This window comes from Pseudorca crassidens, chromosome 15, assembly GCF_039906515.1.
Source record: "Pseudorca crassidens isolate mPseCra1 chromosome 15, mPseCra1.hap1, whole genome shotgun sequence".
In the NCBI taxonomy this organism is placed as follows: domain Eukaryota; kingdom Metazoa; phylum Chordata; class Mammalia; order Artiodactyla; family Delphinidae; genus Pseudorca; species Pseudorca crassidens.
In genome coordinates, this window is record NC_090310.1 from 36,457,779 (window position 1) to 36,485,321 (window position 27,543).

General features: G+C 40.2%; 2 protein-coding genes across 4 annotated transcripts; one reads left to right on the plus strand and one right to left on the minus strand.

The window, feature by feature from the left end:
- Positions 1-240: 240 nt before the first annotated feature.
- On the plus strand, positions 241-13,441 carry ZNF200 (zinc finger protein 200). 3 transcript variants are annotated; one of them, XM_067706863.1, is made up of 6 exons: positions 241-451; positions 1,164-1,490; positions 2,119-2,210; positions 2,509-2,632; positions 2,779-2,846; positions 11,163-11,345. In XM_067706863.1, the coding sequence occupies exons 2-6, from the start codon at positions 1,244-1,246 to the stop codon at positions 11,208-11,210; spliced, it is 579 nt and encodes a 192-aa protein (XP_067562964.1). In that variant the 5' UTR covers positions 241-451; positions 1,164-1,243; the 3' UTR covers positions 11,211-11,345. The 3 variants fall into 3 exon arrangements, with proteins under 3 accessions (XP_067562964.1, XP_067562963.1, XP_067562962.1); XM_067706862.1 differs by lacking the exon at positions 2,779-2,846 and having other exon boundaries at positions 242-451; positions 1,083-1,490; positions 11,163-13,441; XM_067706861.1 differs by lacking the exon at positions 2,779-2,846 and having other exon boundaries at positions 244-451; positions 11,163-13,441.
- A 10,874-nt stretch (positions 13,442-24,315) lies between these two features.
- Positions 24,316-25,396, minus strand: OR1F1 (olfactory receptor family 1 subfamily F member 1). The gene is given in 2 exon segments (XM_067706868.1): positions 24,316-24,561; positions 24,563-25,396. Coding segments are annotated over 2 exon segments (951 nt in total). The 3' UTR covers positions 24,316-24,444.
- Between the last annotated feature and the right edge of the window lie 2,147 nt (positions 25,397-27,543).

Sequence of the window (27,543 nt, forward strand, 5' to 3'; positions counted from 1 at the left end):
AACCGTCCGTACCTGGAGTGGTGCCAACCTGTCTTAGAGGGTTTGAGCCAGCCTTCTGCTTTCCATCTCCCAGGTACAGCCGCAGAGAGAGTGGCTGCTGCCAACCTGACCTCCCTGCGTCCCTGAGAGCTCCGCCGGCCGGCCTCGAGCCTCGCCTTCCCAAGCGCAGACCGCTCGCTCCAAGCGAGGAGACCAGGCTTCCGCACCGGAAACGGGGCACCGGGCGTGACGTCACTGCTGCCTAGGCGCCCGGCCTCCCAGAAGGCACCGCGTCCCTGCCGTCTTCCCCAAGTGACGGCGGCGCACGCCAGTAGTCGCCGGCAGCCTGTGAGGACATTCCGAAGGGCGAGTGGTGGGCTTGCCCTCTCGAGCCTAGTTTCCCGGTCTCTCCCCGAGTCTGGGTCTTTGGGCTGTCCCCAGTGAGCGCCCAGGGGCGGCAGAACCCCAAGAGGTGAGGGACTCCGGGAGGGCGGGAACCAGGCTGAGGCGGCCTCTGGGGAGCGGAACAGAGTCTGTTGCTAGGGGAGCCTGGCCGGATAGGTAGCCGGGAGCGCACCCCAGGCAATGCCACCAGCTGGGCTTTGCGGTGACGGTGCCCCTTGGCCACTGGGAGAGGCTGCAGAGCGGGCCTGGCGGGCCCTACTGGGATGTCCCCTGTCGCTCTTACAGGGCTTTGAGGGCGGAAAGGAGTCAGCAGGCCACACGTAGACACCTCATGCGGCCTTGCGTTTGCTCCTTGAACCATCAGCAACCCCCGGAAGGGCATCCGAGGGACCTGCGGTCCAAGGGACGCAGTGAGGCCAGATTCGGTGGCCAAGTTGACTTGTAAACAGATGCCCTCGGTATTGGACCCCGGATTTCCTGTCTTCTGGCCCATTGCTGCTTCTACCAGCATGAGTTAAACCTTTCTTCCCAGTGGAGTTTGCACTTCATTTTCTCATGAGGATGGCCCTTGAGGTTTGAACATCTTATGCTTTCATTCTCAGGATATTCCTTTCAGGCCTTGCTAAGAGTATCGGGTCAGGGATCTTCCTTACGGTTGTGAGTTCCCTACCGTAGTTTATCTTTCCTTTTTGATTTAGATCTCATGTGGCCTCACTTTGCAAGACACGTACTGCAGTGCAGGCATCTCCAGCCTGACTCATGGTTTCTCTCATCTGCAGCGTGACTGACAGGTTTCCTCCAGTAAGAGGTGACTCTTGAAGCTCTGCAGAAACAAGTGTGTGTGTGATTTCAAGGCACGATGGCTGCAAAAGTGGTTCCTATACCCCTAAAGCCAAAGAGGTCCTTTATACTGAGAGTTCCTCCTAACTCCAAGCTGGGCCAAGATCTACTCCGAGATGCTACTAGTGGGCCCAAGACCATTCACCAGCTGGTTCTGGAGCACTTCCTCACCTTCTTGCCCAAGCCAAGCCTAGTCCAGCCCAGTCAGAAAGTCAAGGAGACCTTGGTTATTGTGAAGGATGTGAGCTCAAATCTTCAGAACAGAGGTAAGAAGCACATACTGTTTTACTAGAAGAGAAGGGGATGGTACTGGGGGCTGAGCTAGACTTCCTTGTTAGTAATGAATTCAAGTTAGGTTGGTGGGTGTCGGAAAAAAAGAGTTGATTCCAATAAGTCAGCGTGCCAGGGAGAGGGAGTATTTTTTTTCTCAAGCTGGAGCTTGAATGGTTTGCTAAGTGTATGTAAAGCCACAGAATAAACAGTGTGTATCTTTTCTGTAGTGTCAGTTTTACCCAGACATTGGGGGAGGGGGAGTATCTTTAGGATAAAGGAATGTGGATGAATTATTGAATTGACTTCAGCTTATGTGGAATTTTGTTAACTTTTGTGCTTGCTGTGGGCATCTTCAGACTTTACCTTTCCCCATCCTTCCCCTTAGTAGTAATGGGAATTTTAAAAGGTGCTTAGGGGAATATCCTTTTCATAGTGAAGAGACCCCATATAGGTTCAAGACCCTGTGGTTTGTGGATTGATCTCTGACTGGGCTCATAGGAACAGAAAAAGCCTTGAGTTACCTACCAAAGGAATGAGGACAGCCTGGATTCAAGGTGTGGGTAGAGTCTCCATATTAGAGTCACTGACTTTTCTATTAACTACAGCTTCCTCTTTCCCCAGTGCAACCTCATCCCTTAGTGAAGCTTCTACCCAGAGAAGGAATCCAGCAGAAACAGGAGACAGTGTCTCTGTGTTTGAAAGCTGAGTCTGAGGTGGGTTCAGTTTTCCTGTTCACTGTTTGAGTGCATCACCTTCTCTACTCTTGCAGCCCTCCCGTATATATAAACCCACTTTTGGGAGTCAGCAGGGAGATGGGGCTCTTTCTTCACTGCCTCCTTGGACAGTCATCTTTTTTTTTTCCCTCTGGCTCCTCTCTGAGCCAGGCTTTCCTGTCTGCATGGGACTTCTAGATCCCTTTTGCCATCCCTTCCCTGATCTTGGTCTTTCTTAACAGCAGGGCTGTCAAGGAACCTCTGTTACTAAGAGGAAGGGGGCCTGTTGCTCTTTCAGGAGCTGGTGGTCTTTGAGGATTTGAATGTATTTCACTCCCAAGAAGAATGTGTAAGCTTGGATCCTGTTCAGCAGCCCACCTCAGAGATTCAAGACAACAGCATTGGGGAGATGATGTTACTGGGTAAGAAATCAAGTCTCTTGTGTGTTCAGATTGAAGGCTATGGGAAAAGCATGTTCTATTTCATCTCAGACTTTTTTGAGACATTGTTCACACCAGCTAAGTACATGTTTATGCACATTTAATTTTTGATTTATTCCATGTGGCAGAGCCTTCTCCAGCTGTGAGTGGCCATTTTCCCTGTATCTTGGGGGCAGTAAGGAGGGGACTTCTCTTGGTAAGCAAGACTTGAGGTTGATATACTCACATCAAATATTTAAACAGATAGAAAATGCGAGTATACTGTTTCTGAATCTCTGCACCCAGTGGTATTCTCCCCACAGATATATTTTACATCAGTGTATTTATTGGACACATGACTAATTCTTTTAAGTCTTTTTTTTTTTCTTGATGTTCAATAGCTGTGAAGCCTACTAGTGAAAGAGAAAATATATCCTACTTTTGATGGAAATAACATCTGGTACTTATTAAGCACTTGTGTGCCAATATGTGCTAGACACTTCTAACTACTTTGCATGCATTTATTATCTCATGTAATTCTTATGATAGTACTGTGGTGTATAGGAATCATTACTATTTCATAGATGATGGAACTGAAGCAGAGAGAAGTTAAGAAATTTGCTAAAGGTCACACAGCAGTAGGTAGTAGAGCAGGGTTTTGGACTCAGGGAATCGAACACCAGAGCACAGTCTTGGCCCAGTACAGTACTGCCTCCTTGCTGCATTTCTCTTAGTTTCATCAGTGAATTTCCTATATGGTTGGTGAATGAAACCTTCTTCATTTGTACTCATTTCCCAGTAGTGGCTAACAGGTGCTACATAGGAACTCATCTGGCAGCAGCTTCTCTGTAAGCTGCTTAGAGATGCTTCAGTTTTTCCCTAGAAATATACTGCTACCCTAGAGCCAGGGTCCCTCAAAAATCATTTTGCTGAGTGCCTAATACTTTTTACCTTGCCTTCAAGACTGGTTCTGAGGCTGAGGTTTTGTGAGTTGCCTAGGGTGACAGAAATACATAATGATTACTCTGTAGTTGTCTTATCCTGTATGGTTGGGGTGGTGGTACATAATAGGCCTGGTTAATTTCCCATAGATTATTATATGTAATATTTTATTTTAGGAAACTGTATAAACAGATCAGATTTATTACACTGAGTTTTTCCTGAGTCTTGGGCAAAGCTAGCATTTATTTTGGGTGACTGACTGTTGGGCATGTTGCCAACTCCAGGAACACTTTGGTCCTGCACGTTGAGGACCTGAGACCCAATCCTCACCCTCTCCTTTCTTCTCCCTTATCCATACTCTGAAGCTGATGATTTAAGCTTAGAGTCATTCACCACATTTAATAAATGCTGTTTTACCTTCAGGCAGGGTTGGGTTTTGGAGTTGATATTCAGGAGGTTAAAAATATATATAAGGCTCCATTTCTACTCTCTAAGAGCTTCTAAATTACAGCTGTAAAGAGCTTTGATAAGTCAAGGCAGGATTTGGACCCAGGAGCAGAGTTTGGAAGAACACGGATTTGATTTTAAATGAGATTCAGTCCATGGCAGGAAATAAAATGAGGTTATCCTCTGGGCACTTGGACATTGGGGATTGGAGCTCAGATGTAAGGATGTAAAGATTTGGGAGTCATCAGCATATAGCTGATAGTTGAAATAGTAACATTTGGTCGGTTTGCAAAGGGAAAAGTGTAAGGGAATGAACCTCGTGGGGACAGGAATCAAAAGGAAGGCCCTTGACAGAGGAAGACAGAATTTGTGTTTCAGTCCAAGTAAACCACATGAAAACAACCAAAAAGGTAGAGCACTTAAATTCTCAGTGAGATAGTTCTTATGGTTGTTTCTGCCCTCTACTGTGGTAAGAGAATATACCTTTCCAAGATTGATACAAATTGACTACATACTATGCAACAAAAACACAATAGAGTCCAAAGAGTAGAAATTATACATTAGGATCTATCACAATGCAATACAACTAGAAATTAATAATGAAATCAGAGAAAACAATTTCTTTCTACCAGTAAAATTTAAAACTATTAAGTAACTTTGGGTCAAAGGAGTAATACAAATTAAAATCGCATAATTTTTCTGCATAACACTATCAGAATCTATGGTATAATCTAAAGTGGTACTCATAAGAATATGCAGGGATAAAAAAAATGTATACTGGTTTACAGAAATTAATTAAGCCTCTGATTTACAGTTAGGAAAACAAGGTAAGGGAAAACAGGAACAAAATATTAATAAATACAAACTTAGAAATCAATAAGGTAAAAATAGAAAAAGTAGAGGAACTAATAAGTAGAATGATTTACACACAAATAGATAAACCAATTTCCATAGAGGAAACTGAAATTGTCAGAAAACTAGTCCCACACACAAGAAAAAGGACCAGCCTTAGTTTCACAGAAAATTCTTGTAAATCTTTAAAAATCTGACAGTTCAAATTCTGTGAGAACTTTCAGAGTATAGAAGAAGAAGGAAAACTTCCAGGTTCTTTTTATGACATTAGTGTAACAAAGATATCACAATCTGATGAAAATTGCAATGACCAAATAAGATTTATTCCAGGAATACAAAAATGATTTAGTCATAGAAAGTCTATTTGTTATAAGTCTATCCATCTGAAAATAAAAAGAAATAGCCTATGATCATTTTCATAGTTATTGAAAAGATACTTGACAAAATACAAACCTCTTCATAAGAACACTTAACAAACTAGTGACTAATGGATACTTTCTTAATGGGCTACATATCCTTTCAGCCAGCATCATCTTTAATGGGAAACACTGGGGGCATTCCCACTAGAATTAGGAATACAACAGTGAAGCCCACTACCACTACTACTGTCTAATATTTTGTTTCAGGTATTACCCAGTGCAGTTAAATGAGAAGGAAAATAGCCGTATTATAAGAACTTAAGAGAAAGATAAAACTACACCTATTTACATATAATATAATTGTGTAGCTGGAAAATCCTAGAGAATGTCTGAAAGCTTATTCCAGATAATAAGCATTTAGTAAGGCAATGAGATGTAAAATTATTATACCGAAATCATTCATGCAAACACAATCATTTAGAAGGTATACAGTAGGAACAAAAAAGATTAAACACCTAGGAATAAACTTAAGAAGTGCGCAAAAATTGTGAGGAAAACTTTAAAACACTTCTAAAGGACACAGAAGTAGATTTGAATGAATGGAAAGAAGTATCATGTTCTTGGTGGGGAAGATTTTAACATAAAAAAAGGTCAGTTCTCCCCAAATTGATTTATGAATTCAATGTAATCCCTTTAACAAAACCAATAGGATTTTTTCCCCTGGAAGTAGGCAGTCCGATCTCAAATTCAAATGGAAAAATAACTACAAGTAACGGAGAAAATTGAAAAGAAGAGCAGTGGTGCAGGAGGGTTCTAGCCGTATCAGGTATTAAAGCAGCCTCTAAAGCCTGTCATGAAAACAGTATATAGTATTGGCATGTGACTAGATAGATCAATGGGATGGAATAAGAAGTCCAGGGACCTCCCTGGTGGCGCAGTGGTTAAGAATCCGCCTGCCAGTGCAGGGAACATGGGTTCGATCCCTGGTCGGGGAAGATCCCACATGCTGCAGAGCAACTAAGCCCATGCGCCACAACTACTGAAGCCCGTGCGCCTAGAGCCCGTGCTCTGCAACAAGATAAGCCACTGCAATGAAGAGGCCGCAGACTGCAACGAAGAGTAGCCCCCGCTCTCTGCAACTAGAGAAAGCCCCACGCGCAGCAACGAAGACCCAACGTAGCCAAAAATAAACTAATTAATAACAAAATTAATTAAGTAAAAAAAAAGTGCAGAAATAGGTTCAAATACACATGAGGACTTAGTTTGTGATAAAGTTGGAATCTCCAATCAGCAAGGTAAAGAGGGACTTTTTGATAAAAGGTGTTGTGACAACTTAGTAGCCATTTGGTGAATCATACCTTATTTTGCACACCAAGAAAAACTCCCAGTGGATCAAAGGGTGAATTCCTTTATAACTGTGGCTTTTCTAATTAAGACTCAAAAATCCAGAAGTCTTGAAAGAAAAGATCAATAAAGTAAATACATAAAAATTTTAAGGGCTTCCCTGGTGGCGCAGTGGTTGAGAGGCCGCCTGCCGATGCAGGGGACACGGGTTCGTGCCCCGGTCTGGGGAGATCCCACATGCCGCGGAGCAGCTAGGCCCGTGAGCCATGGCCGCTGACCCTGCGCATCTGGAGCCTGTGCTCCGCAACGGGAGAGGCCACAACAGTGAGAGGCCCGCGCACCTCAAAAAAAAAAAAAAAAAAATTTAAAACTTCTGTATGACAAAATAAAAAATATCTGAGCAAATAAAATGCAGTAAATTGGAGGTAAATATTTGCACCTTATATCAGACAAAAGCCTAATTTATTAAGAATTTCTAGAAATTGGGAACAGAAAGAGCAACAGATTTTCTCAGAAATACAAATTACTCTAAAATACATGAAAGAGGGCTTCCCTGGTGGCACAGTGGTTAAGAAACCGCCTGCCAATGCAGGGAACATGGGTTCGAGCCCTGGTCCAGGAAGATCCCACATGCTGCGGAGCAACGAAGCCCATGCGCCACAACTACTGAGCCTGAGTTCTAGAGCCTGCAAGCCACAACTACTGAAGCCCATGCGCCTAGAGCCCGTGCTCTGCAACAAGAGAAGCCACTGCAACGAGAAACCTGCACACGGCAACAAAGAGTAGCTCCTGCTCATCGCAACTAGAGAAAGCCCACAAGCAGCAATGAAGACCCAACGCAGCCAAAAATAAGTAAATTAATCAATAAAAGAAATTTTAAAAATAAAATACATGAAAGATGTCCAGCCCTTCTCATAATTAGAAATGCAAATAAAACCTTTACTGAGTTACCTTTTTTAAAAAAAATCTATCAGATTTATAGAAATCAGAAACAACACATTGGTGGTGAGGTTGTTGGGAGATGGGTATATTGCTGGTGGGCATGCAGAATGGTACAGTTCCTGTTTATGAGAATCTGTAATTACCCATATTACAGATGCATTTACCTTTTGATCTAGCAGACCCACTTCAGGGAATCTGAATTACAGATAATAGCAATAGCACACATTCAAAATAATGTACAAACAGGGTTTATTCATTGTGGTATTGTTTGTAAAAACAAAGTTGAAAACAATCCAAGTGTTTCTGCAGGGGGCTGGTTGAATACGGTATGTTTCCACACATCATACCATGATAATCTCTGTGCACTGGATTATAGTGACTGAAGTAAGGCAAGTAGCAGAAATATACATAGTGTACTACCTTTTATGTAAGAAATGGGGAGAAAAAGAAAACGTATTGCCTAAAGAAACAATGGGGAAACAAAAAGAAATTAATAAAAACTGCTACCTGTCTGGGGAATGAATAGAATGGATGGAGAGGTATGAGAGTAACGCTCTCTGTGTATACTTTTTCATGTTTTGATTTTTTGAGCCATATAAATATATTAGCTACTAAAATTATTTTATTTTTAAAGTTAGTACAGTAAAGGAAGGTAAAATACAGTTTCCCATGAACAACACAGGGATAAGGGGTGCTGACCCCCCCAGCAGTCAAAAATCAATGCATAATTGATAGTCAGCCCTCCATACCCGCTGTTCCTCTATATCCATGGTTCTGCATCTGCAGATTCACCCAACCTTGGATTGCACAGTACTGTAGTACTTATTGTTGGAAACATTCTGCGTATAAGTGGACTTTCACAGTTCAAACCTGTGTTGTTGAAGTCGACTGTATTTTCATTGACCCTTTCAGAAAAATCAGAAAAATCTTATGAGTTTCAACTAATTGTTCTGAAAACAGATATTTAGCTCTTTAATATAACCTAATGTTTATAATCATTCATAAAACGCTGATGATAATTCCTGAAAACTGAGAATAAAGAAACCTGCTATCACTATTAATATCATTAACTAATTTTCTAAAGCAAGAAGATAAGAAAAAGGGGTTGAGAAGAATGAATATTGGAAAGAGAGGGAACCAAAATATGATTTGTACTTAGAAAATCTAGAAGGATCAACTAAAACATTATTATATTTAATAGTTTTAAAGTAGGTTGATAGGAATAAGTATTTAACAATCAATAAATAACATTCTTTTTTTTAAATTTATTTTTGGCTGTGTTGGGTCTTCATTGCTGTGCGTGGGCTTTCTCTAGTCATGGTGAGAGGGGGCTACTCTTCCTTGCGGTGCACGGGCTTCTCATTGCGGTGGCTTCTCTTGTTGCGGAGCACAGGCTCTAGTCTTGTGGCACGTGGGCTCAGTAGTTGTGGCTTGTGGGCTCTAGAGCACAGCCTCAGTAGTTGTGGCACACGGGCTTAGTTGCTCCGTGGCATGTGGGATCTTCCCGGACCAGGGCTTGAACCCATGTCCCCTGCACTGGCAGGTGGATTCTTAACCACTGTGCCACCAGGGAAGCCCAATAAATAGCATTCTTAAATAAACACAAAATAATGAGAGCTGTCATTCAGAATGACTGTAAGATAGGAGTAAGCTAGAGAAATGTTTTATTGGTAAATAGAAAAGAAGATTCTTACATATTGGAGAGAAACAGGTCTAAACTGGAAAACTAAAATCATGTAAAATAAAGATAGCAGTGCCCTCCAAATTTATTTATACTGTAAATACACTCAGTCAAATTTGTGAAAAGGTAGAAGTGGATGTTCTGACTGGTTTTACCAATATTAGACATGTTACAAACAACAAACAGTGTGATACTAAACTCCAAATGTATTAGAGTTAACTGTAATAATAAGGCATAAAAGAATGGCTAGAGGACTTCCCTGGGTGCACAGTGGTTAAGAATCAACCTGGTAATGCAGGGGACACAGGTTCAATCCCTGGTCCAGGAAGATATCTCACATGCCGCAGAGCACCTAAGCCTGTGCACCTAGAGCCCGTGCTCCACAACAAAGAGAAGCCACCACCATGAGAAGCCTGTGCACCGCAACAAAGAGTAGCCCCCGCTCGCCACAAAAAGAGAAAGCCTGTGCACAGCAACGAAGACCCAATGCAGCCAAATAAATAAATTAATTTAAAAAATACCTTTTTTAAAAAAAATGGCCAGGAAACAATAGAAATTTATCAGATTTTAAGACTAATTTTTTTTTCTGGTTTTAAGTTGTGGAGTTATTATAGAGGGAGACTTCCATTAATATATCAGTAGTGATTGATAAAGTCTCAGCCCAATAGATAAATTACTAGTTTGCAGTAATCAAAGTGCAAAGTAAAGCTACAATGAGAAACCATTGTATACCTATTAAATATTTGAAAATTATATCTACTGCCAGCAAGATTAGGTAAAATTGATAACCACATGTTGATGATTGTATTGAAATTTGTACAGCTTGTTTGGAAAGTAGTATAACAGTTCATACCAAGAGCTGTGATAAAAATTGGCATGTGCTTTGACCCAGCATTTTCATTATCCTAAGGGAATCATTAAAAGAAATAATTTAAAAGAAAAAATTCTATTGGTGTGAAACTGCTAAATCCAGCAGAGATTCATATTCTAGCTTCATGTTCAGTCACATTATCTAAGTGGTTGATTTAATCCTTTACTTTAATCTCAGTAAGTTGCCTGGAGTTAGACAAATCCCTTGTCACGTCACCTGTTCAGAGCATACTTTTTTTTTTTTTCACTTTGTTGCCTAGTTTTTATAATTTGTTATTTTACACAGACTTTTTTTGGGAAATGCAAATGCAGAAAAGTCTACAGATCCTAAGTGTACAGCTCAGATTTTCACAAAATGTACACATTTATCTAACCACACCCAAAATTGACTATTCCCAACAGCCCAGAAATCCCTCTGTGCCCCCTGCTCAGTCACTGCTCTCCTTCCTCCCCCAAAATGACAACTATTGACTTCTAACATAGTTTCATTTTATCAATTGTAGTAATCCTTTAGTGTCCAAATAATAATCCATTGTGTGAATTTGCTGTACCTTCTTTAGTTGTGGTCATTTGAATTTTTCCAGTTTTTCACTATATTGGATATTATAATATTACCTAATACTATAATATTTTAATATTTAATGTAGTGAAAACCTAGAAGTAACTCATCTTACCATTCACTTACTAGCCTCCTAAAGATTACAAGTAGTACCCTTTAGTATTTATGTCCTTCATCCCCTGGTCCTTATTAGCTCAGTGCTCTACACAGAATATAAGGTCAGTATGAACTTGTTGAATGAGTAGTTGGTGCTTATTCAGAAAACAAACAAATGAAATATTTTAATGTAGTCCCACTCATTCCAATTTTTAAAGAAAAGTAAAAAGAGGACTGTGTGCTTGCTTTATGGGGTATGCAAAGATTTATCAGTCATGTATCCCACCCTCATTAAGGGTAGAAAAGTGTTGATGGCAATTATCAGCCAGTCCTCAGATTTCTGACTTTCAAGGTTATTGTTTCATGAGAAATCTGACTTGTTTTTTCCTGCCTGGTATCATAGCCCTCAAAAGTTATTAAATTCTCTCTCTGTTTCAACAGTCAGTGACAGTAATCCTGAGGGTGAAGATCTTCAGAAAGAACCTGTAGAGAATGAAGAACAGAGAGAAAAGTCTTCAGATTGTGATGAAATTGATTGCTCCGTGGTCTCTGAGCAACCTCCAGATTGCCAGAAAGAGGAAGGACTAAATACATGCATTCCAAAGGAAAGGAAAATGAGAAATCTTTTAGTTACCATCGAAAATGATACTCCACTAGAGGAACTCTCAAAATATGTGGATATCAGTGTTATCGCACTTACCAGAAATCGGAGAACAAGAAGATGGTATACTTGTCCACTGTGTGGGAAACAGTTTAATGAAAGTTCTTACCTTATTTCCCACCAGAGGACTCACACTGGAGAAAAACCCTATGACTGTAGTCACTGTGGGAAAAGCTTCAATCATAAAACAAACCTTAATAAACATGAGCGAATCCATACAGGAGAGAAACCTTATTCATGTTCTCAGTGTGGGAAAAACTTTCGTCAGAATTCTCATCGGAGTCGCCATGAGGGAATCCATATAAGGGAGAAGATATTTAAGTGTCCAGAATGTGGGAAAACCTTCCCAGGAAACAAAGAATTTGTGATTCATCTGCAGAGTCACGAGGCTGAGAGGCCATATGGTTGTACAAAGTGTGGGAGGAGGTTTGGTCGGCTGTCAAACTGTACCCGGCATGAAAAAACCCATTCAGCATGTAAGATCCGAAAACAGAAGTGGGATCGGGAAAGGTCTGATGGTCCTGCCTCAACCTGAAATATTCCTTAAGGAATTCTGAATTCCCAGGCTATCTGAAAAGATACAGATAAGAAAACCTCATTATAGCCAAAATTGGATAAATACCCATGTTTGCTGAAACCTCAAGTTTTTAGAAAATTCACAGGGGGGAAGAAAACAAAAACAAAAACATCCTCAAGGGCTATACCTCAGTTAGCAACCAGGCTTTTTGGACTCGAGCTTTTGTGAACTTGTATAACAATGTACAGGTCACAGACCCCTTCCCTGAAAAATGCTTTGAAATATAAGTCTGGGGGATGCTTACCTTCAAGGTGAAGAGTGATGAGTGTCCTGAAAGTATATCCAGCTTTTCCCCCACATAGGAATTCACACTTGAGAAATAATGTAAACGTCCTTATCTGGAACTGTGTTCCCCTAAAAGAACCAAACTACTGATTTGTTAGGTCAACAGCTTCTACTAGCAACTCATATAATCCTCTAAGGATACCCTTAAAGCCTGAGAGTTGAAAGGGGTTGTTTACTTTGGAATTTAGGAAAATACAGCAAGTGAATGTTAAGGACTTACTCTGTCATTTGTATGTGATCTAATGATGAATTTCAATAACATTTGCAGTTTGTGGTGAAAAGTGACTGTTTTACAGAAATCCTTTTCAGAGCATTATTTAAAAGTGTCTGCTGTTCTCACTGTATTTTGTTCCGCAATTAATTGCTCACACGGCTCTCTCATGCCTTTCCCTTGCCAAAAGAAGTTTGGGTCGCTCAGGCCTGGCCACCCAGCCCCGCTCCTGGAAAAGCTCTTTAGAATCTTGCCCCTCTGTTGAGTCTAGAAGAAAACCTGCTAGGAAGGAAACCGCAAGAGGAGGAGGAGGACGTTGGCTTGGATCCATGGCTGGTCAGTAAACTTGCCATATGCGTATTTCCCATCAGACCTTTGGCAATGGGTGGTCACTACCTCACAAGCAAAGTGTTTTACTTTTAGAAATTATGTCTCCAATAGCTAGCTCACATTACCCCTCAGGAGACAGGGTTCCAGTGTCCTCATTGTAGTGGATATTTGTTCTCTTTGGCCTCCTGATAGCCAGACTCCTGACTTGTCTGCCAGAGGCAGGGCCAGCGGTGCCTTCACGGGACCGATCCTGTGGTACGTCATTTTAAGGATTCTTGATCAGTCTTGCTATTCTTAGATTTCCTAAGGTTTTACATTGGTATTTTGATTGGAATAGGTTAAAATCCTATATATCAGTACTATTGGGGGAAAATTACCTTTACAAATTTTGTTTCCTATCCAGAAACATATCTTTCCATTGATTAGAGTATTCCTAAGTTTTTCTAATTTTCTTCATGTAAGTTCTACACAATTTTGTTACTGTAAATAGTTTTTTTCATTATATTTTTCTAGTTGGTTATTGCTCTTACATAGGAAAGTTATTTTTAATTATATATTTGCAAAACTAGCCACTTCTCTGAATGTAATGTTCAGTAATTTTGTAATTTCTCAGTTCTGTTAAAATTTGTGGTTAAAAATTATACCATCTACAAATAGTAGTTTTGTTTCTTCCTTTATGCCTATTGCTCTTTTTTGTTAAAATATGTGGTTCTTAAGCTTTGTTGTTGTACAGAGCATGCTAAAAGGACATTTTATGATACAATTCAGTCCTGAGTCCTAATTAAAGATAGAAAAAGAAACCCCAACATTTAAAGCCACACTAAAACAGCCTTTATCAATGTTGTCTTTCAAGCCTACTGTATCCTTTAAAATAAGGGACAAAACTGGCTGCCAGCATTATTCTCTTATTCCTTTGCAAGTCTGGCCAGAGTCCACCCAGTTATTGTGCAGAGGGACCCACCTGTGCACCCAGAAAACTTAAAAGGCTAAATGGCTGCCGGGCAGTGACAGGAGAGGGTGAGGTCCCGGGGGCAAGATGGTCCTGTTCCCTGCCCAACAGTCAGGCCACAAGGTCCCCAAGATGTTTGGGTTGGTGATACTCCCGTGACCCAAACCCCCTCCCTACACCCAGCAAGTGTCTTCCGTGCCCCGCCAGTAAAGTGTGCAAGGTCGAGGTCCCTGGGAGGGCACCCCGAGAAGCTGTTGGACAAGTAAGTGCTTGATAAGGAGCCTGACAACAGCTAATGAGAAAAAGTAAACACAACAATGAATGGTTTTCCAGTAGAGCAGCAAAGTCCAGTTAGAAAATATGAAGGACCAAAGATCCTATTCCTACAGCAGCTATAAATCTAAAGCACACATCCTCTAAAGCCTTGGCACCAGGCCCTGGGTTGTAATGGGGAGCAACAAACCCATGGAGTTTCCCAGGGTGTGGGGTGCCGGTGGGGGCAGAAATTCAGTAAATCTCAAAAACAGGTATGCAGCTACACACAAGTGCTAGGAAGGAAAGGCTGCTAGGAGTGATACTGGTGGGTTTTCTAGGGAGGACTTCTGGGGAAGTGACATTTAAACTGAGACCAGAAGGATGAGATGGGGGAGGAAGGGAGCAGCGAAGGGATGTTCTAGTAATAAGACATGAACAGATAATCTTCAGATAAACATGAGTGGCTAAAAGAAATATATGAAAGAACGTTTGGCCTTAATAGTAATCTAAGAATTATATATTGAAAGAACAAGATACCATTTTAGGTGCACTAAATGAGCAGGGTTTTTTTTTGTGTGTGTGTGTGTGTGTGTAAATGTTTGGCTTGGCAGAAGAGGGATGACAGCAGCATCCATTTACTGTGACAAGAATGTTAAAACTATTACTCCTTGACCCAGCAATTCATCTTCTATGTACAAGGGGAGGTATCACAACATCATAATGCTGAAAAAATTAGAAATGACCTAAATGGTTGGATAAATAGGGTGGCATATGATAAAGCTAATAAAAATAATGGTTTTCATTAACCTTAGTCATCAGGGTGAGTCTCATCCTCTCCACTCTCTCGAGCCCACTCCAGCTTCACCTCCAATTCCAACACTTCACTAAACATATATAGAATATTTCACCCAACAACAGCAGAATAGACATTCTTTTCAAACTCACATGAAGCATCACCAAGATAGACCGCATCTGGGCCATGGAACACACCTCAGCAAATTTAAAAGAATAGAAATCACAAAATATGTTCTCAGATCACAATGAGATTAAACTAAACTAGAAGTTAATAACAAAGTTGGCTGAAAAATCCCAAAATATTTGGAGATTTAACAACACACATCTAAGTAACAAACGGGTCAAAGAAGAAGTCTCAAGAAAAAATTTAAAATATTTTAAAGTAAATGAAAATGGAAATAAAACTTATGAAAATTTTGGGATGCAGTGAAAGCAATGCTTAGAGGGAAATTTATAGCATTGGATACATATATTAGAAAAGAATAAATATCTAAAATCAATCATCTAAGTTTCTACCTTATGATCTACAAAAGAGGAAATTAAATCCAAACAGAAGAAAAGGTAAAATAAAAATTAGAAAAGAAATTAAAAGTAGGAAATCAATAGAGAAAACAAGATCAACAGAGAAAAATCAACAAAATCAAAAGCTGGTTCTTTGAAAAGATCAATACAATTGATAAACCTCTAGCCAGGCTAACTAACAAAAGAAGAGAGAAGGCACAAATTACTATTATCAGAAATGAAAAAAGGGGGCCATCACTATGAATCCTGTGGGCAAGAAAATGATAATAAAGGAATATTATGAATAACTCTATGCCTATAAATTTGATAACCTAGAGGAAATGGACCAATTCCTTGAAGGACACAATCTACCAAAACTCACTCAAGAAAAAATAATCAGAATAGGCCCATATTAAAGAAACTGAATAATTAATAACCTTCCAAAACAGCACTGGGCACAGATGGTTTCATTATGAATGCTATAAAATGTTTAAGGAAGAAATTATGACAATTCTCTACCATCTCTTCCAGAAAATACAAGCAAAAGGAACACGTCCTAACTCATCCTGTGAGTCCAGCATTACCCAAATACCAAAACCAGACAAAGCCATTACAAGAAAGGAAAACTACAGCTAATATCTCTCACGGATATTCACACCAAAATTCTCAACAAAATATTATCAACTTGAATCCAATAGTGTATAAAAAGAATTATCTATGATGATCAAATGAAATTTATTCCAGGTATGCAAGTCTGGTTCAACATTTCAAAAGCAATGAACATTAAAAAAAAAAAAAGAAGAAAAATCTTATAATCAGATCAGCTGTAGAAAAAGCATTTGACAAAATCCAACACCCATTTGTGATAAAAACCCTCAGCAAACTAAAAATAGAGGGAAACTTCCTCAACTTGATAAAGAACATGTATAAAAACTTACAGCCAACATCATAATTAATGGTCAGAAACTAGACGCCTTCCCACTAAGATCAGGAATAAGAAAGATCAGGAACAAGGATATCCCCTCTCACCACTCCTATTCAACACCTACTGGAAGTTCTAGCAAATGCAATAGGACAAGGAAATAAGGACTTCTCTGGAGGTCCAGTGGTTAGGACTCCGCGATTTCACTGCTGAGGACCCAGGTTCAATGCCTGGTTAGGGAAATAAGAGCCCACAAGATGCACGTTGTGGCCAAAAAAACAATTTCTTTGATCCTAAGACCAATGCCACATATTTTAGGCTTTTGTTACGATACTCTCCACATCTCTGTACTGAATTAGTCAGTTATTGCTGCAGTGGTACTTAGGGAAGATATCCCAAAACTCAGTTGATTATAGTAAGCATTTGTTTTTCTCACTCCTGGGTCTACAGGTTGGTTGAGGTGGCTCTGCTTCACCCTAGACTTCAGGTTGGATTGAGGTCTGATTCTCGTGTCACGTTCTGAAACCTGGACTAAAGGGGCAGCAGCTACTTGGTGAAGTCCTTCTTGTGGTAATCATGGCAGCGCAAGAGCCAAACCAAGCTGCACAAGCAGATTTAAGGTCTCATGTTTTGACTACTCACATTTTGCTAAGGAAAGTCACACAGCCAAGTTCAAAGTCAACAGAATAGGAAAGTATATGTTACCCCAAGGGGAAGTGAGTGGGGACTAAATATTTGCCAAACAATAATAGAAAAGATTAAAATCCTTGTCCTCGTGGAGATTACATTCTAGTAAAAAGGATAAATATAAACAACTCAGAAATGAAGATAGTGTGGTCAGATAGGATATTCTCGCAAATGTAAGCAAAGGTACAGACACAAGGATGTCTTACACAGCACATTTGTAATGATAAAACACTGGACAAGGGGCTTCTATGGTGGCACAGTGGTTAAGAATCCACCTGGTGATGCAGGGGACATGGGTTCGAGCCCTGGTCCTGGAAGATCCCACATGCCACAAAGCAACTAAGCCCGTGCGCCCCAACTACTGAGCCCGCATGCCATGACTACTGAAGCCCACGCACCTAGAGCCCATGCGCCACAACAAGAGAAGCCAATGCAATGAGAAGCCCGCGTACTGCAACGAAGAGTAGCCCCCGCTCACTGCAACTAGAGAAAGCCCGTGTGCAGCACCGAAGACCCAAAGCAGCCAAAAATAAATTAAAAAAACAAAACTAAACTAAAAAACACTGGACAACCTAAATGTTCATCAATCACAGCTATTTAAATAAAATAATATGTCAACTAAATAGACTGGTGGGGAGGTTCTTTATTACTTATTTTGATAAAATATTTTGAAAAATATTTCAAATTATTTCAATTATTTTGAAAAATAAATGGTATACATTCCCTTTAGAAACAAGGTTAAGTCCGTATGTATTAACATGAAAAGGTGGAACTGATGAAGAGGTTTGGGGTATCTCTCCTAAAATGTTTATGCCAATATAATCCTTTATTTTCATCTACACTAAAGAGATGAGTTTGTAAAACACTCCTTAAGTTATATCTTGGGAATTCTTTGCACATCAGAACTTACAAATCTACTACAGTCTTTGAGTGGCTGTACTGGATTCCATAAGGATGGATCATAATTTACTGAATTGCTCCCCTTTAGATGGACACTTGGGGTATTTCCAAGTGTTATATCTATTTAGTTTTACAATAATAAACATTTCTATACATGCATCTTGGCATAATTTTGCAAGAATAATCTACCAGATATTGTGAAGTATTATAAACTTTTTAAAAAGCCTCAAGCTAAAATAGCATGGTATTAGCCCAATAATAAAAGCTCATATCAGTGTATCAGAACAGAGAATCTAAAAATATATCTATATCTCTCTATACCTATATTTATATATCTACATCTATTCATCTCTATATGAATTTACAGAGGCATTCAGAGGATGGACTTGGTCATGGAGCTGGATATGTCAGAAACCTGATTCCACCATGTCCTAACTGTGGGACCTTGAGACAGTCACTTAATCTCCTTAAACCCAGGGATGTCCTTGAGTGGGGATGATAATGATACCCCATGGCTGCAATATTAAAATAGATATGAAGAGAAAAGTCTCGGCCAACTGGCTAGCACATATTAAGTTCCCAATGCATATTAGATACAATGATCAGCATTTTACAAATGATAAAAGTGGTGTTACAAACAGTGAAGTATGGAAAGGTTATTAAAAAGTAACTGGAGCAATTTCGTAAATATATGAAGAAATGAAATTAGAACCATAAATACAATTTATCGATTTAATCTGCAAAAACCAAAAACAACTAGAAGAAAATATAGCTAAATATTTAAGTAATGAAAGAATGGGGAAGAAAAGCCTAAGAGAACTGGAAGAAAATGCAGCACTTTCTGGTTATAATTATATGAAATTAAAATATATCCAAAAATAAGCAAAACTGAAAAGTATAAACTAGGGAAAGCTAGTTGTAGTATTTGTGAAAGGGTGTCTGACATGCTCAAAAAATATGGTTCAACAATTTGCTATGAAGTCAACATTTAAAGAAATCTCACAAATAACAATAAACAATTTAAGGCTTCCCTGGCTCAGTGGTTAAGAATCCCCCAGCCAATGCAGGGGACACGGGTTCAAGCCCTGGTCCGGGAAGATCCCACATGCCGTGGAGCAACTAAGTGCGTGCACCACAACTACTGAGCCCGTGCGCCACAACTACTGAAGCCTGCGCGCCTAGAGCCCGTGCTCCGCAACGAGAAGCCACCGCAATGAGAAGTCTGTGCCTCACAAGGAAGAGTAGCCCCCACTCACTGCAACTAGAGAAAGCCCGCACACAGCAACAAAGACCCAACGCAGTCAAAAAAAAAAAAATTTTAAGTGAAAAATGCCCAGGAAGGAAAATGTAAATCAAAGCTTTCAAAAAAAAGCAGAACTGCTCTACAAAAAATACTAAAGGAATTCCTTCAGGCTGAAAGCAAGTGACCCCAGATGGCAATTAAAATCCACACAAACAAAGAGTGCTGATAAAAGTAGGTAATTATAAAAGATAAGTGTTTTTTTTTCTCCTTTACTCTCTTAAGTGATTTTGAAAGCAACTGGATAAAATAATATGTAGGTAGTGTATTGTTGGGTCTATAGCACAAAGAAATGTAACATATGTGTAATATATTTGCCAATAACAGCACAAAGGAGTTGGGTGTGAGTAGAGCTGTAATGGGCTAAGGAAATGACCACAGATGGTAAGGTAATAATTTAAGAATGTATTGTTGAGTTTATAACATTGATATAATATGTGAACTGATAATACACAAATAATGCTTAAAATGGGGAAAGGGAATAGAGCTATATAGGAGAAGCTTTTCTTTATTTATTTTTTTAAATATTTACTTATTATTTTTTTATTTGGCTGTGCTGGGTCTTAGTTGCAGCACGTGGGATCTTCGCTGCAGCATGCGGGATACTTTAATGGCAGCATGAGGGATCTAGTTCCCTGACCAGAAATCGAACCCAGGCCCCCTGCACCGGGAGAATGGAGTTTTAACCGCTGGACCACCAGGGAAGTCCTGAGAAGCATTTCTTTATATCACGCGAATTAAGTTAGTATAAATCTGAAGCTGATGTTGATAAGTTAAAATGTATATGGTAAAACCTAGAGCAACCACTAAAAAAATCCAAAAAATATAGTGAAAAAAATTACTGGGGTTAAAACGCTACATTAGAAAATATACAATAAATGCAAAAGAGAGCATTAAAGACACACAAAAGACACATAGAAAACAAAGTTAAATGGCAGACATTAATATTAAAGGTGAATGGGTTAAACAATGCAACCAAAAGTCAGAGATCATCACACTGGATTAAAAAACATGATCAAAGTATATGTTATCTACAGGGTACACACTTTAGATTAAAAGACACATTAGATTGAAAGTAAAAGGATGGAAAGAGATGTGTCATGCAAACAAACCACAGGAGAGCTGGAGTAGCTATACTAATATCAGACAAAATAGACTTTAAAACAAAAAATGTTACTATAGATAAAGATGGATATCTTATAATGATAAAAGGATAAAACAAGATTATATAAAATTTATAAACACACATGTATCTAATAACATGTATCTAATACATAAAACAAAGGCTGGAGGTGTCTTTCAAACTTTCAAGGAACAGGTACTGTCCATCTTATTATAAAGAATTCTTGGAAATATAGACTAAAAATTGAAAATGCTACCATTTATTCCTTTAGACAAAAATATCAATACACAATTATGGCAAACATAAAAAAGAAAATCATATGAAACTCAGAAATGGCCTCTGATTCTGAATTTTGTCCATTTTCATACAAGATATCATCTTACCTATCTCTCTGAAACTAAGGGGAACTGCCCTGTTTTCCTCTTTGTTCCTCAAAATCCAGAGCATTCTGCTCAGTGATGTTTTAACCAGTTTCATCTATTTGTCAATATTTTATTCTCTGCAATCATTTTCAAAATAAATTTAAAGTCATACTTTCAAATAGTAGTAAATTTCCTTTATGTTTTAATTCAAGAACAGGATTACTAGTGAGTACATTTTGCTAGAACAACTTGAAGGAATTACTAGGGGCTGGAAAATAAAATTGTGGAGACTATCCAGCAATTTAGAAAGGTTTTATTACAAAATGTAAGTGGAAAATCAGGATATAAATAAGTATCTGTGTAAAATATCACAGTGCATTGACATAAATGGAACAGAAGGTGGAAAAAATGCAGTTGATTAACACGACTGGGCATTGAGAATTTTGGAGGATATTTTTTCCTTGTTTAACTTACTCATGTGCCTGTCATAATGTTGCGTGATACATAAAGCTCAGATACAAAGGTAAAAAAATAACTAGCTTGATAGGGGTGGTGACGACGGTGGTGGGATGAATTGGGAGATTGGGACTGACATATATACACTAATATGTAAAAAACAGATAACTAGGGCTTCCCTGGTGGCGCAGTGGTTGAGAGTGCGCCTGCCGATGCAGGGGACACTGGTTTGTGCCCCGGTCCGGGAAGATCCCACATGCCACGGAGTGGCTGGGCCCGTGAGCCATGGCCGCTGAGCCTGTGCAAACCAGATAACTAATAAGAACCTGCTGTATAAAAAAGATAAATAAAATAAAATTCCAAAAAAAAAAAAATAACTAGCTTGAATGTGTGGCAGAATTAGGGCTTCCTGGAGCCCTTAAATGAACCCTCTCCTTCCTGCCCCAACACCAGTCCGACCCTCTCATCACAAGTGCCTGTATCTCTGTGTCTCTGTTGTGAGAAAGAGAAATCAGCCCTGATATCCAGGAACCAGCCTAGCACTCACAGCTAGGTCTTGGTACTTTCTTTCTTTCTTTCTTTCTTTCTTTCTTTTTTGCTGTGCCATGCAGCATGTGGGATCTTAGTTCCCTGACCAGGGATTGAACCCATGCCCCCTGCACTGGAAGCACAGAGTCTTAACCACTGGACTGCCAGGGAAGTCCCTTGGTGATTTTTCTTTTTTTTTTTAACATCTTTATTGGAGTATAATTACTTTACAATGTTGTTTTAGTGTCTGCTGTATAACAAAGTGAATCAGCTGTATATATACATATATCCCTATATCCCTTCCCTCTTGTGTCTCCCTCCCATCCTCCCTATTCCACCCCTCTAGGTGGTCACAAAGCACTGAGCTGATCTCCCTGTGCTATGCAGCTGCTTCCCACTAGCTATTTTATATTTGGTAGTGTATATATGTCCATGCCACTCTTTCACTTCGTCCCAGCTTACCCTTCCCCCTCCCCGTGTCCTCAAGTCCATTCCCTATGTCTGTGTCTTTATTCCTGTCCTGTCCCTAGGTTCTTCAGAACCTTTCTTTTTTTTTCTTTAGATTCCATATATATGTGTTAGCATACGGTATTTGTTTTTCTCTTTCTGACTTACTTCACTCTGTATGACAGACTCTAGGTCCATCCACCTCACTACAAATAACTCAATTTGTATGGCTGAGTAATATTCCACTGTATATATGTGCCAAATCTTCTTTATCCATTCATCTGTTGATGGACACTTAGGTTGCTTCCATGTCCTGGCTATTGTAAATAGAGCTGCAATAAACATTGTGGTACATGACTCTTTTTGAATTATGGTTTTCTCTGAGTATATACCCAGTGGTGGGATTGCTGGGTCATATGGCAGTTCTATTTGTAGTTTTTTAAGGAACCTCCATACTGTTCTCCACAGTGGCTGTATCAATTTACATTCCCACCAACAGTGCAAGAGGGTTCCCTTTTCTCCACACTCTCTCCAGCATTTACTGTTTGTAGATTTTTTGATGAGGGCCATTCTGACTGGAGTGAGGTGATACCTCATTGTAGTTTTGATTTGCATTTCTCTAATGATTCGTGATGTTGAGCATCCTTTAATGTGTTTGTTGGCAATCTGTATATCTTCTTTGGAGAAATGTCTGTTTAGGTCTTCTGCCCATTTTTGGATTGGGTTGTTTGTTTTTTTGATATTGAGCTGCATGAGCTGCTTATAAATTTTGGAGATTAATCCTTTGTCAGTTGCTTCATTTGCAGATATTTTCTCCCATTCTGAGGGGTGTCTTTTCGTCTTGTTTATGTTTTCCTCTTCTGCGCAAAAGCTTTTAAGTTTCATTAGATCCCATTTTTTTTGTTTTTATTTCCATTTCTCTAGGAGGTGGGTCAAAAAGGATCTTGCTGTGATTTATGTCATAGAATGTTCTGCCTATGTTTTCCTCTAAGAGTTTTATAGTGTCTGGTCTTACATTTAGGTCTTTAATCCATTTTGAGTTTATTTTTGTGTATGGTGTTAGGGAGTGTTCTAATTTCATTCTTTTACATGTAGCTGTCCAGTGTTCCCAGCACCACTTATTGAAGAGGATTTCTTTTCTCCATTGTATATTCTTGCCTCCTTTATCAAAAATAAGGTGACCATAGGTGCATGGGTTTATCTCTGGGCTTTCTATCATGTTCCATTGATCTATATTTCTGTTTTTGTGCCAGTACCATACTGTGTTGATTACTGTAGCTTTGTAGTATAGTCTGAAGTCAGGGAGCCTGTTTCTTCCAGCTCTGTTTTTCTTTCTCAAGATGGCTTTGGCTATTCGGGGTCTTTTGTGTTTCCATACAAATTGTGAAATTTTTTGTTCTAGTTCTGTGAAAAATGCCATTGGTAGTTTGATAGGGATTGCACTGAACCTGTAGATTGCTTTGGGTAGTATAGTCATTTTCACAGTGTCGATTCTTCCAATCCAAGAACATGGTATATCTCTCCATCTGTTTGTATCATCTTTAATTTCTTTCATCAGTGTCTTATAGTTTTCTGCATAGAGGTCTTTTGTCTCCTTAGGTAGGTTTATTCCTAGGTATTTTATTCTTTTTGTTGCAATGGTAAATGGGAGTGTTTCCTTAATTTCTCTTTCATATTTTTCATCATTGGTGTATAGAAATGCAAGATATTTCTGTGCATTAATTTTTTATCCTGCTACTTTGCTTGGTGCTTTTTTGATGAACACAGAGAGTTGCACAGAATATCAGTGTCACACAAGGCCATTCTGTGACTGTTACAAAGTAAGACAAAAGAAGACCACTCTGTAAGCATGTGAACACTAAAACATGAACACTGTCCAAGCCACAAAAATGACCAAACTCCCCCTGTGCTGGTGGATATGAGTGACTGCTACTTCTTTGCCAATCACAGCTTTGGCCTCAGTCTAGTTTTCCCTCCTTCTAGATAAAATATATTAAGATAGTGAACCAAAATTACCCTCACTTTGTGACATCTTTGAATCCAGAGCAAAGACCCAATCCTTACCAAAATCACCTCATACAATCCCAAGTCTTTTAATAAGTCCTTTTGAGCACCTTCCTACTAAGATACCTCACTATTCCCCCCATGGTATGTGTAACTCCCTTGTTACATGAGTAATAAACGCAACTTATTCAACAAGAGGTGTGCTCCTAATGGGTTTTGGCTGGAGGGCACTGACGGTTGGAATAGTCAAGTTATTTGGTACAAGGATCTCTCTTTCCATCTTTAACCTGAAGAGGCTGTATCAAGTTTTGTACTCCCAAGACAGATAGTAGATGATTCTCTTACAAAAGACAAATGTTAACTTTTGCATAATCAAAAAAACAAAAACATGATTTTCTTATAAATTAGTTCCCTCCATGATTTTCTTAGTCTATTTCACTACTGGGTAGAAAAAATTAATAGCAACCACTTTTCCAAGAGCCTCTTTTATGTCCTGGTTTCTCAGGCTGTAGATGAAGGGGTTCAGCATGGGAGTCACCATAGAGACATTGCATCGCAGCAGCTGCTATGTCTATCTCAGCTGAGTGGGAGGATAAAGGGTTGAAATACAGAAATATCATGGTGCCATAGAAGAGGAAAACCATAGCCAGGTGGGAGCCACAGGTGGAGAAGGTTTTCCATCTTCCCTTTGTGGACTGGACTCTCAGGACAGCACAGTTGATAAGGATATATGATACCAGAATGCAAACAAATGGGGTGCTCATTACTGGCCGTGCTTCAATTAGAATCATCACCTCACTGAGGTGTGTATCAGAGCAGGAGAGTTTCAGGAGTGTGGTCACATCACAGAAGAAGTGGGGGATGGCATTGTCTGCACAGAATGAGAGTCAAGCCATCAGCAGGGTATGCAACAGCATATCCAGGTTGGCAATGACCCACGATCCAGTAACCAGCAGGGCACAGAGCTGGTGGGTCATCTTTGCGTAGTAGTGTAAGGGGTGGCATACAGCAACAAAGTGGTCATAGGCCATCACAGCCAAGAGGAAATTGTCCATGTCCATGAACGTGAAAACAAAATACATCTGCGTGAGACACCTAGAGAAGGGGATGGTCTGCTTCCTGAGTATGTGGTTGGCCAGCATCTTGGGGACAGTGGTGGAGGAGAAGCAGATATCCACGAAGGACAGGTTGCAGAGGAAGAAGGACATGGGGATGTGCAAGTGGGAGTCCGTGCTGATGGCCAAGAGGATGAGCAGGTTTCCCAAGACTGTGGCCAGTTACATGCTCAGGAAGAGCACGAAGAGGAGCTGCTGCTGCTAGGGCTGCCTGGAGAGTCCCAGGAGGAGGAACTCAGAGTTACTTGACTGGTTTGTCTCTCCCATGGGGCTGGACTCAGATGCAGAGAAGAGAAGCAGAAGTCAGAAACCTAGAAGCAAAGGGTTTGGGTGCAATAACCCAAGCTCCAGCCATGGTCATGTTAATAAAACCTACATTAAAGTTGCTCAGTCAGAATCTGCCCCTAACCCCTAAACCCTCAACTTCCGACCTCCAGTCCTAGATGATGCTGGTTCCACTGGACTAATTTTTTTAATTATATGAAATACAACATAAAAACAACACACAGGCACATACACAGTCCTTCCCTGACATTATGTGCATCTCTATGAACATTCCCAGGCTTTTGCCCACTTAGTAGATCGTAGAGAGAAGAGAAACAGCTCATTGGTACTGGGTTTATCACAAGCAACAGATGAGGGATTCAGGACTTTTACTACTACTCCCTGGATCTGGAAGATTTAACAAAGGAGGTTCTTCAGAGAACTTCACCGGGGACTTCCCTAGTGGCACAGTGATTAAGAATCCACCTGCCAATGCAGGGGACATGGGTTCGAGCCCTGGTCCGGAAAGATCCCACATGCCTTAGAACAGCTAAACCCACGCACCACAACTACTGAGCCTGCGCTCTACAGCCCGTGAGCCACAACTACTGAAGCCCGCATGCCTAGAACCCGTGCTCCGCAACAAGGGAAGCCACTGCAATGATAAGCCCAAACACCACATGAAGAGTAGCCCCTGTTCGCCGCAACTAGAGAAAGCCCACGCGCAAAAAAGAAGACCCAACGCAGCCTAAAATAAATAAATTAATTTTTTTTTAAAAAAGAACTTCACCCATAAGTAAAGAAATATTGACATCCCCACTGTTACAATCTTACCTGGGAGAAGTTCGTGCTGTTGCTATCAAGTGTTCTTCACCTTTGAGGAACTGGACAGTGCTCCTCTTTATTATAAGGTTTGGAAAATCTTGGAAATATAGGTAGGTCCTAAGCAAATGAGGAGCGGAGATTCATGGCCTTAGCTCTCCGTGCAGGATGTTTGGGGGTATCAGAGATGGATATTTACAGTAGCCTCCATGGCCACTGGGACCAGATTCCCTGAGAGCCTTATTAGAGACAAGCAGAAAGTAATTGTCCCACCTATTTCCTGGTCCCCATGAGCCCAACCATGATGAATGCCAAAGCATATGATCTAACTCCTGGGTCAAAACTTGGAGATAAAGCAATCTGGGTGGAAGAAGTCCCAGAGAAAACTCCCTGAGATTTCCAAATTCATCACCTTGCTGATCTGGGCTTATGTTTATGTATTTGAAAGTTCAGTTATTAAAAGATTTTTCTTCTCATTTTCTTAGCTCAGAAACTGGGGTTATTGCAGTGTTATCTGAGTCAACCCCTAATATCTATCCAGTCATTTACTGATTAGAGCTAGTGATGCATTTGCAGACGGGGATGCTGGGGTTGGGTGGGGGTGGAAGTACAGAGTTGTGCTTAATCCTGTAAAGCATTTGATGTAAAGGATTAGCCTCGTGGGAGAGATGTATCAGAGAGCACAGCATACCAGGATTGAGAAACTCCAGGCTCCCAGAGTAGACTTCTTTGGAGATGTCTTTGCAGCTCACAGTGGATCACCCTTTTCTGAGGATGGTCCCCAATCCACAGAGTCACAGGGGTGTGAGCTCCAGCAGCCCAATTTATAGTCCACCACCTCCTGCCCAGTGAGGATTCACGATTGGATTTGGGAACCTGGCACTGAGGCTGCGGACCTGTGGGTCATTCTCAGTATGACTTGGCCTGGATGTGGAAATCCAGAAGCTTGCAACTCTCTCCTGACTGCCCCATAGATGGAGAAGCAAAAGTCTATGCAGAAAGGCCAAAAATGCACACACAGAGAGAGAAATAATGATGAGATGGAAAGAGTACTAGTGGTGGCCCAGTTCAGGGTTCAAGTCCTTTTCTGATGATTGGTTACATTGTGGTAGTTCTTAGACGAAAATAATAAAACCAAAGTCATGCTGATTAAGCAGAAAAGGATTTCTTGAAAATGATAGCTCATACTTCAAAACCACGGAGCAACTGGAGAAGCAGGCTCAGGAGGTCACTCGGTGCCCAAATCATACCACAGCACAGGTTTGATTAGCATGTTCCTGCTGCCTCCAAGCATAAATCTTACAGTTCATGGCTCTGACACAGCTAGC

Bases quoted from the DNA above. Each gene is read 5' to 3' on its own strand.
- ZNF200 (XM_067706862.1), top strand. From the start codon at position 1,244: ATGGCTGCAAAAGTGGTTCCTATACCCCTAAAGCCAAAGAGGTCCTTT. The intron at 1,491-2,118 runs GTAAGAAGCACA...CTCTTTCCCCAG, and splicing joins CTCAAATCTTCAGAACAGAG to TGCAACCTCATCCCTTAGTG. The intron at 2,633-11,162 runs GTAAGAAATCAA...CTGTTTCAACAG, and splicing joins TGGGGAGATGATGTTACTGG to TCAGTGACAGTAATCCTGAG.